This window comes from Ranitomeya imitator, chromosome 8 (assembly GCF_032444005.1).
Source record: "Ranitomeya imitator isolate aRanImi1 chromosome 8, aRanImi1.pri, whole genome shotgun sequence".
Lineage (NCBI taxonomy): Eukaryota > Metazoa > Chordata > Amphibia > Anura > Dendrobatidae > Ranitomeya > Ranitomeya imitator.
The window spans coordinates 196,011,430-196,022,941 of record NC_091289.1 but is presented as its reverse complement, the minus strand read 5'-3'; the positions used below and the strand labels follow the sequence as shown (position 1 = coordinate 196,022,941).

Below are 11,512 nucleotides of genomic sequence, written 5' to 3'. Positions count from 1 at the left end.
ACATAGTATATAACATGGGACACACATAGTATATAATATGGGACACACATAGTATATAACATGGGACACACATAGTATATAACATGGGACACACATAGTATATAACATAGGACACACATAGTATATAACATGGGACACAGATAGTATATAACATGTGACACACATAGTATATAACATGTGACACACATAGTATATAACATGGGACACACATAGTATGTAACATGTGACACGCAGTATATGATGATGTGAAATGTCAGGAGATTCCCCGCCATCCATGAGTACATTTTGTTTGCCTCCCGCGTGTTCCAGGAAGTGTTAATGGTTCTCTGAGCAACGTTTCCCATCCTGTCATAGACACAACAGTTTCTAAGTAAATCTTTCTCAAGATCTGTAGGACAAAGGAGTGACATCATAAATTCTGCCTCCTCCCTGGAAACATAAAATCTCTATTTATAAAAAAAAACAACAGATTAATATAAAAAATAGTGTAAAAAACTTGTACAAACTTTTTGAAACTAAGTAAAGTTGTAGAAACCAAACGGGAGCAACTTCAGTACAAGTAATAGAAGCTACGTATAATACACGTTATGTATGAGGCTATAATAAGTGAACTCCTTTCAGAGCTGATGAAAGTGAAGGAAGTAGAATTCCTGAGCAAACAAAGAAAACAGGAAAATCTGCAGAGGAAACCGCCTGCGTCATGGGGACGAGAGCTCCAGAGCCACTTGTATCAACTGTCCCAAGGCTGGAGACCTCATCGGCCACCTCAAATGAAACGACTCTATCTCATAGGTAAGAAATTGGGGGCTGGTGACACCTTGTACCTGCCGACATGCCACTCAGGCCTTCGATGACCTTCGTATCTACTTTATGGCTTTTTACAATGTCGCTTTTTGAAAAGTTGAAATGTTAATTGCTGCATACATCGTATAGTGACTATAAGTCCAGGGAAAAATAAATAAATAACTGAACATTTTTTTTTAAAGATTTTTTTAAGCAACATAATATAATAGGAAACAATCCACTGATAATACTCGGCCCTGACCTGCATTGTGCCCGTCCGCTTCTATGGATGCATGTTTTATATTGAATAGAAGCTTTGAGCCTCCAGATTTGCCTTTGGATTTCCTTAGTTATTTTTTTGCTCACACTGTGTAATCTCCTCATCCACATAAGATAATAGATGCATTCCGTTCTCTCTTTTTTTCTATTTGTCTATATTTACATTTTTATTCCCCGTTAGTGTAAGAGAATTAACTACAACATTTACTTCAGTCGTCAGTAAAAGTCCTGTAAACACCATATTGGCGACAAGTGAGAATATCGGAGTCGGTTCTTATAAGCAAAATATAAACAACTCTTCTTGCGCTTTTATATTATTTGCTGTATTTCTTTTTGTTTATGCATTTCATTAATTTTCTAATATTTTGTAAAATATATTTCCTTTGTAGAATGTTAACGCTGTCATGTTTTAACAAATGGTTATTTTTTGTTGTTGGATATGCAGATTAGTGCACGCATTTCTCAGATAGATATGTATTAATATATGTAATTATATAGTTGTGCTCAAAAGTTTACATACTCCTGCAGAATTTTTGCTTTCTTGTCCTTTTTTCAGAGAATATGAAAGATAGCATCAAAACTTTTTCTCCACTCATGGTTAGTGGTTGGGCGAAGCCATTTATTCTCAGGCTACTGTGTGTTCTCTTTTTAAATCATAATGACAACCCAAAACATCTAAATGACCCTGATCAAAAGTTCACATCCCCTGGTGATTTTGGCCAGATAACATGCACAGAAGTTGACACAAATGGGTGTGAATGGCTACTAATGGTAACATCCTCACCCGTGACCTGTTTGCTTGTAATCAGTGTGTGTGCATAAAAGATGAGTGAGTTTCTGGGATCCAGACAGACTCTTGCATCTTTCATCCGGCCACTGACCTTTCTGGATTGTGAGTCATGGGGAAAGCAAACAAATTGTCAACAGATCTACGGGAAAAGGTAGTTGAACTGTATAAATGGCTTCACCCAACCTCTAACCATGACTGGAGAAAAAGTTTTGGTGTTATCATTCATATTCTCTGAAAAAAGGCCAAGACATCAAAAATTCTGCCGGGATATGTAAACTTTTGAGCACAACTGTATATATATTTACATATATTAAAATGAAAGGGCTAAAATCCTGTGGGTCTTCAAGATCCAGACGGATAAGCAGGTATTGGCCAACCAACCAGACATTGTGATAGTAGACCAGGATCAGAAGACATCAATGATGATAGATGTGGCAGTAACATCAGATAGAAGGAATATGAGAAGCTGGAGAAACACCAGGGCCTCAAAGGAGAACTGGAGAAGATGTGGAAGGTGAAGGCAATAGTGATTCCCCTGGTGATAGGAACACTTGGAGCAATGACCCTCTAAGTTCGAAGAATAGCTACAACAGATCCCAGGAGAAACATCTGAGCTCTCTGTCCAGAAAAGCGCAATGAGCAGAACAACTAAGATCCTGGGCAGAACCCTCAAACTCCCAGGCCTCTGGTAGAGGACCCGAGAATGAGAAAGGTCAACAAAGACCACCTCCTTCGGGGGTGAGAAGGAAGATTTTTTTTAAATAATCATTTATTAATATTTGTATATGTATTCTTTGCTCATTATTATATACAACTAGCTGAAGAGCCCGGCGTTGCCTGGGCATAGTAAATATCTGTGGTTAGTTATAGCACGTCACTTCTCTTATTTTCCCATCACATCTTTCATTTTCCCCCTCACATCTCTCATTTTCTCCCTCACTCCTCTCATTCCCCCCTAACACTTGTCATTTCGACCTCACATCTGTCATTTTTCAATCACTCCACTATTTTCCCTCACTCCTCTCATTTTGCACTCACACCTTTTCATTTTCACCTCACACCTCTCATTTTCACCTCAGTATATACATGTTTGTCATCTCCCTTATATATAGTATACACCTGTATGTCATCTCCTGTATATAGTATATACCTGTATGTCATCTCCCCTGTATATAGTATATACCTGCTGTGTGTCATCTCCCCTGTATATAGTATATACCTATATGTCATCTTCTATATATAGTATATACCTGTATGTCATCTCCTCCTCTATATAGTATATACCTGTGTGTCATCTCCCCTGTATATAGTATATATCTGTGTGTCATCTCCTCCTGTATATAGTATATATCTGTATGTCATCTTCTATATATAGCATATACCTGTATGTCATCTCCTCCTGTATATAGTATATACCTGTAGGTCATCTGCTCCTGTATATAGTATATACCTGTGTGTCATCTCCTCCTGTATATAGTATATACCTGTATGTCATCTCCTCCTGTATATAGTATGTACCTGTATGTCATCTCCTCCTCTATATAGTATATAACTGTGTGTCATCTCTCCTGTATATAGTATATATCTGTGTGTCATCACCCCTGTATATAGTATATACAGTGGGGCAAAAAAGTATTTAGTCAGTCAGCAATAGTGCAAGTTCCACCACTTAAAAAGATGAGAGGCGTCTGTAATTTACATCATAGGTAGACCTCAACTATGGGAGACAAACTGAGAAAAAAAAATCCAGAAAATCACATTGTCTGTTTTTTTAACATTTTATTTGCATATTATGGTGGAAAATAAGTATTTGGTCAGAAACAAAATTTCATCTCAATACTTTGTAATATATCCTTTGTTGGCAATGACAGAGGTCAAATGTTTTCTGTAAGTCTTCACAAGGTTGCCACACACTGTTGTTGGTATTTTGGCCCATTCCTCCATGCAGATCTCCTCTAGAGCAGTGATGTTTTTGGCTTTTCGCTTGGCAACACAGACTTTCAACTCCCTCCAAAGGTTTTCTATAGGGTTGAGATCTGGAGACTGGCTAGGCCACTCCAGGACCTTGAAATGCTTCTTACGAAGCCACTCCTTCGTTGCCCTGGCGGTGTGCTTTGGATCATTGTCATGTTGAAAGACCCAGCCACGTTTCATCTTCAATGCCCTTGCTGATGGAAGGAGGTTTGCACTCAAAATCTCACGATACATGGCCCCATTTATTCTTTCATGTACCCGGATCAGTCGTCCTGGCCCCTTTGCAGAGAAACAGCCCCAAAGCATGATGTTTCCACCACCATGCTTTACAGTAGGTACGGTGTTTGATGGATGCAACTCAGTATTCTTTTTCCTCCAAACACAACAAGTTGTGTTTCTACTAAACAGTTCCAGTTTGGTTTCATCAGACCATAGGACATTCTCCCAAAACTCCTCTGGATCATCCAAATGCTCTCTAGCAAACTTCAGACGGGCCCGGACATGTACTGGCTTAAGCAGTGGGACACGTCTGGCACTGCAGGATCGGAGTCCATGGTGGCGTAGTGTGTTACTTATGGTAGGCCTTGTTACATTGGTCCCAGCTCTCTGCAGTTCATTCACTAGGTCCCCCCGTGTGGTTCTGGGATTTTTGCTCACCGTTCTTGTGATCATTCTGACCCCATGGGGTGGGATTTTGCGTGGAGCCCCAGATCGAGGGAGATTATTAGTGGTCTTGTATGTCTTCCATTTTCTAATTATTGCTCCCACTGTTGATTTCTTCACTCCAAGCTGGTTGGCTATTGCAGATTCAGTCTTCCCAGCCTGGTGCAGGGCTACAATTTTGTTTCTGGTGTCCTTTGACAGCTCTTTGGTCTTCACCATAGTGGAGTTTGGAGTCAGACTGTTTGAGGGTGTGCACAGGTGTCTTTTTATACTGATAACAAGTTTAAACAGGTGCCATTACTACAGGTAATGAGTGGAGGAAAGAGGAGACTCTTAAAGAAGAAGTTACAGGTCTGTGAGAGCCAGAAATCTTGATTGTTTGTTTCTGACCAAATACTTATTTTCCACCATAATATGCAAAAAAAATGATAAAAAAACAGACAATGTGATTTTCTGGATTTTTTTTTCTCAGTTTGTCTCCCATAGTTGAGGTCTACCTATGATGTAAATTACAGACGCCTCTCATCTTTTTAAGTGGTGGAACTTGCACTATTGCTGACTGACTAAATACTTTTTTGCCCCACTGTATCTGTGTGTCATCTCCTCCTGTATTAGACCTCATTCACACGTTATTTGCTCAGTATTTTTACCTCAGTATTTGTAAGCTAAATTGGCAGCCTTATAAATCCCCAGCCAACAGGAAGCCCTCCCCCTGGCAGTATATATTAGCTCACACATACACATAATAGACAGGTAATGTGACTGACAGCTGCCGTATTTCCTATATGGTACATTTGTTGCTCTTGCAGTTTGTCTGCTTATTAATCAGATTTTTATTTTTGAAGGATAATACCAGACTTGTGTGTGTTTTAGGGCAAGTTTCGTTTGTCAAGTTGTGTGTGTTGAGTTGCGTGTGGCGACATGCATGTAGCGACTTTTGTGAGATGAGTTTTGTGTGCCAACATGCGTGTAGCAACTTTCTGTGTGTCGAGTTGCATGTGACAGTTTAGTGTAGCAAGTTGTGTGCAGCAAGTTTTGCGCGTGGCGAGTTTTATGTGTGGTGCCATTTGAGTATGTGCAAGTTTTCTGTGAGACAACTTTTGCATGTGAGGCAACTTTTGCATGTGTTGCAACTTTTGTGCATGTGGCAATTTTTCCGCGTGTGCAAGTTTTGCGTGTGGTGAGTTTTCCATGAGGTGAGTTTTGCACTTGTGGTGAGTTTTGCGTGAGCCTAGTTTTTGCATGTGGTGAGTTTTGCGCGTGGCGAGTTTTGAGTGGCGACTTTTGTGTTTCGACTTTTATGTGGCGAGGTTGGTGTATGTGTGGTGAAATGTGTTTGGACTTTTATGTGGCGAGGTTGGTGTATGTGTGGTGAAATGTGTGCTGAGGGTGGTATATGTGTTCAAGCACGTGGTAGTGTGTGGCGCATTTTGTGTGTGTGTTCATGTCCCCGTGTGTGGTGAGTAACCCATGTCGGGGTCCCACCTTAGCAACTGTACGGTATATACTCTTTGGCGCCATCGTTCTCATTCTTTAAGTCCCCCTTGTTCACATCTGGCAGCTGTCAATTTGCCTCCAACACTTTTCCTTTCACTTTTCCCCATTATGTAGATAGGGGCAAAATTGTTTGGTGAATTGGAAAGCGCGGGGTTAAAATTTCACCTCACAACATAGCCTATGATGCTCTCAGGGTCCAGACGTGTGACTGTGCAAAATTTTGTGGCTGTAGCTGCGATGCCTCCAACACTTTTCCTTTCACTTTTTCCCCATTATGTAGATAGGGGCAAAATTGTTTGGTGAATTGGAATGCGCGGGGTTAAAATTTCACCTCACAACATAGCCTATGACGCTCTCAGGGTCCAGACGTGTGACTGTGCAAAATTTTGTGGCTGTAGCTGCGACGGTGCAGATGCCAATCCCGGACACACACACATACACACACACATACACACACATTCAGCTTTATATAGTAGATTATTGAACTTAAGATAATTTCACATTATCATTCGAGTTGAGCAAAGTGATTTACAGGACCCTGGTCCAACGGCACTGTCGGTAGTTCCTAGTTGCTTGACTTGACCAACTAATCAATAAAGGAGCTGGAGATTCAGCAAGTAGGAGGTGGATCACAGGGCTCCCTGTGATCCACCTCCTACTTGCTGCATCTCCGGCTCCTTTATTGATTAGTTGGTCTTGTGTGACGTCATGTCTGCCTCACACTGAAACAGTGATGTGCCATGTAATGAGAATGATAATGCTGGCAATTACTGAAGATTCACAGGCCCTTGGTCCAGCGGCACTGTCGGTAGTTCCTGGTTGCTGGACGGTAGCCCTGTGATCCACCTCCTACTTGCTGCATCTCCGGCTCCTTTATTGATTAGTTGGTCTTGTGTGACGTCATGTCTGCCTCACACTGAAACAGTGATGTGCCATGTAATGAGAATGATAATGCTGGCAATTACTGAAGATTCACAGGCCCTTGGTCCAGCGGCACTGTCGGTAGTTCCTGGTTGCTGGACGGTAGCCCTGTGATCCACCTCCTACTTGCTGCATCTCCGGCTCCTTTATTGATTAGTTGGTCTGGTGTGACGTCATGTCTGCCTCACACTGAAACAGTGATGTGCCATGTAATGAGAATGATAATGCTGGCAATTACTGAAGATTCACAGGCCCTTGGTCCAGCGGCACTGTCGGTAGTTCCTGGTTGCTGGACGGTAGCCCTGTGATCCACCTCCTACTTGCTGCATCTCCGGCTCCTTTATTGATTAGTTGGTCTGGTGTGACGTCTCATGTCTGCCTCACACTGAAACAGTGATGTGCCATGTAATGAGAATGATAATGCTGGCAATTACTGAAGATTCACAGGCCCTTGGTCCAGCGGCACTGTCGGTAGTTCCTGGTTGCTGGACGGTAGCCCTGTGATCCACCTCCTACTTGCTGCATCTCCGGCTCCTTTATTGATTAGTTGGTCTTGTGTGACGTCATGTCTGCCTCACACTGAAACAGTGATGTGCCATGTAATGAGAATGATAATGCTGGCAATTACTGAAGATTCACAGGCCATTGGTCCAGCGGCACTGTCGGTAGTTCCTGGTTGCTGGACGGTAGCCCTGTGATCCACCTCCTACTTGCTGCATCTCCGGCTCCTTTATTGATTAGTTGGTCTGGTGTGACGTCTGCCTCACGCTGAAACAGTGATGTGCCATGTAATGAGAATGATAATGCTGGCAATTACTGAAGATTCACAGGCCCTTGGTCCAGCGGCACTGTCGGTAGTTCCTGGTTGCTGGACGGTAGCCCTGTGATCCACCTCCTACTTGCTGCATCTCCGGCTCCTTTATTGATTAGTTGGTCTTGTGTGACGTCATGTCTGCCTCACACTGAAACAGTGATGTGCCATGTAATGAGAATGATAATGCTGGCAATTACTGAAGATTCACAGGCCCTTGGTCCAGCGGCACTGTCGGTAGTTCCTGGTTGCTGGACGGTAGCCCTGTGATCCACCTCCTACTTGCTGCATCTCCGGCTCCTTTATTGATTAGTTGGTCTGGTGTGACGTCTCATGTCTGCCTCACACTGAAACAGTGATGTGCCATGTAATGAGAATGATAATGCTGGCAATTACTGAAGATTCACAGGCCCTTGGTCCAGCGGCACTGTCGGTAGTTCCTGGTTGCTGGACGGTAGCCCTGTGATCCACCTCCTACTTGCTGCATCTCCGGCTCCTTTATTGATTAGTTGGTCTTGTGTGACGTCATGTCTGCCTCACACTGAAACAGTGATGTGCCATGTAATGAGAATGATAATGCTGGCAATTACTGAAGATTCACAGGCCATTGGTCCAGCGGCACTGTCGGTAGTTCCTGGTTGCTGGACGGTAGCCCTGTGATCCACCTCCTACTTGCTGCATCTCCGGCTCCTTTATTGATTAGTTGGTCTGGTGTGACGTCTGCCTCACGCTGAAACAGTGATGTGTCAGGTAATGAGAATGATAATGCTGGCCATTAATGAAGATTCACAGGCCTTGGTCCAGTGGACAAGGACTATTGCCACCAGAAAATGCGCCTGCGAATCTCTTTTGCCCAACACTAATTATTATTGTCATTATTAACATTTATCTTATTATTTTCTATCATAAGATTGTTTCTGGTGCTTTATATGTCAAGATGATAAGTTTTACACTTGAATTTATTAAACATAGGGTAAGATAGACGCTCTATGGCTTCACACGCCCGCTGTACCCCCGTCCCACCCATTTTGGTAGAGTTGGGAGAAACTGACTAAGTTGAAAATATAAAAAATCGCAACATTTTTGAGCAACAAGTTGCACAAAAAGGTTCTGACTTTTCGTAGTTTGAATTGTGGAACAAATACTTGATGAATCAGGGTCAATATATCTATATTTAATAGAAATAATTAAAGAGAACCTGTCAGCACAATTCTGTAATGTAAAGTACATAGTGGCGCTGTAATACTGGGTACACCGATACCTTTCGTGAAGGAAACCGCTTTGTGTTTTTCTTCGTGCACAGTCCGGCCCCCGTGCATCAAAATATAATTAGCAGAAAACTTCAAATGCTGATTAACGAAGATCAAAAAAGCGGATGTCTTCATCAATGGTATCAATGTAATCAGTATTACGCCCATTTCAGTAATTTACATTACAAGTCATGCTGGCAGCTTCTCTTTAAAACCTTAGCTTCTTAAACCTTAGAAATCTTGGCATATATCACACTTCTATAACACCGTGGTGCTAGATATATTTTACATATGACAATATCTTTTACTCTATCTTGGCATATGTAACACATACATAACACCAGAACATATGGAAGTAACATTCTCCATCTATTTCTTTCCTTTGCTCTGTATACAGTTACTAAACTTAAGCAAATCATAACTTCCCATTATTATTGATTCATTTATTACCATCTCTTTATAAATCACAACTACCAAATCATAAGTTGGTGATTCATTCATTATTATTATTATATCATTCCTAGCACATTATTTATGTTGCCCTATAAGCACAGCTTTTAACATTTTTTATATAGATACATACTAATCTTTATATTTATATATGTATTTCATTTACATAATATTTCGCTTTCTATTGTGCACAATTATTACACTTAGGATAATAACACATTATTTTTTATCTTTATTAATATTAGTAGTACTGTTATTATTGTTGTTATTATTATTATTTTTGTTATTATCGCTATTATTATTTCTTTATTCATTCTGATTGTTTGGATAATTAATATTCTTTTATTTGACCATTTTCTATGACGCTGATTTTTTATCCTCGTGATTGTGTCATTAGTGTGAACCTTCCCACATACTGCAAACATTTTTTATATAGATAAATACTAATCTTTATATTTAATTATGTATTCCATTTGCATAATATTTTGCTTTCTATTGTACACAATTATTATACTTCGGATACAACACATTATTATTATGGGTTGAACTAGATGGACTTAAAGTCTTCCTTCAACCTTAATAACTATGTTACTATTATTGTTAGTATTACTATTATTAGAATTGTTATCATTATTGTTATTATTATTATTATTTCTTTCATTCTGATTGTTTGGATAATTAATATTCTTTTATTTGACTATTTACCATGATATGTAAAGCGCCAAGGAATAAATGGCGCTATAACAATAAATAATAATAATAATAATATGATGCTGATTTTTTTTATCCCCATGATTGGGTCATTAGTGTGAACTTTCCCACATACTGTAAACATTTTTTATATAGATACCTACTAATCTTTATATAGAATTATGTATTTCATTTATATAATATTTTGCTTTCCATTGTGCACAATTATTATACTTAGGATAATAACACATTATTATTATTAGCATTACTATTATTATTATTGCTATTATTATTTCATCATTCATTGTGATTCTTTGGATAATTAATATTCTTTTATTTGACTATTTACTATGATGCTGATTTTTTTTTATCCCCATGATTGGGTCATTAGTGTGAACTTTCCCACATACTGTAAACATTTTTTATATAGATACCTACTAATCTTTATATAGAATTATGTATTTCATTTATATAATATTTTGCTTTCCATTGTACACAATTATCATACTTAGGATAATAACACCTTATTATTGTTAGTATTACTATTAATAGTATTGTTATTATTATTTAATTCATTCTGATTGTTTGGATAATTAATATTCTTTTATTTGACTATTTTCTATGATGCTGATTTTTTAGACTGCAGACATTTTTTTGCTCGGTTTCAGTGAACACGCACGCAGCGGGCGACCTGCTGACCTGCCGTCTGACGCCACAAACATTTGTATTAAGCTTTTCTTCCATTTTTTCACATTTCATGACGTTTTTTGCTTTTTTTCTGCAGTGTGTACGTTTATTTTGCTGGACCTCAGTCAGCAATGCCCGCTGACGTGCCATAAAAATGCTCAATGTAAGGAAGAGAAGGGGATACGCGGCTGCTACTGTGCTAGCGGATATACGGGGGACGGAATTAATTTCTGCGAAGGTAAGAGCGATTTCTCCTTGAAATCAGTGATCTAGAAACTGATTAACTCATGGGAGCGAGACCAGGGTATTTCTACTTTTATTTTCAGTATATTGGGGTCAAATGATTAAGTTTGGGGGGTCATGTAGAGCTGTGTGTCACTAGGAGTGAATCGAGATGCGTCAACCAAAGGTGGTCGCGGTGTTCTTAAAGGGCCATTCCCATCTTGTAAGTGACGGCATAGAGCTAGGAGTTGCCATTATTATGTAATTGCTGGGGGGGGGGGATCAGACCATCCAGAAAAAGAGGCCACAGGGCTGACGTTTTATAGGCTATCAATTTATATAATGATAACACTTAAAGGGACGATGGGTTATTTTACAAGGCATGTTACAATTTACACGAGCATTGATTAAACCTCACTTTTAGGTTAGTTTACTTAATTTCATATGTACTATTTTATAATTAAAGTTTTTTTTCTCATTGAGATCCTTTAAAAA

General features: G+C 39.7%; 1 protein-coding gene across 1 annotated transcript in view; it reads left to right on the top strand.

Moving 5' to 3' along the window:
- The first annotated feature begins 590 nt into the window (after positions 1-590).
- Positions 591-11,512, top strand: part of ADGRL4 (adhesion G protein-coupled receptor L4) — a 158,946-nt gene continuing 148,024 nt past the window's right edge. The window contains exons 1-2 of the mRNA XM_069738339.1: positions 591-792; positions 10,893-11,033. Of these exons, the coding sequence (XP_069594440.1) occupies positions 627-792; positions 10,893-11,033 (307 nt within the window). The 5' untranslated portion in view covers positions 591-626. The remainder of the gene's footprint in view (positions 793-10,892; positions 11,034-11,512) is intronic.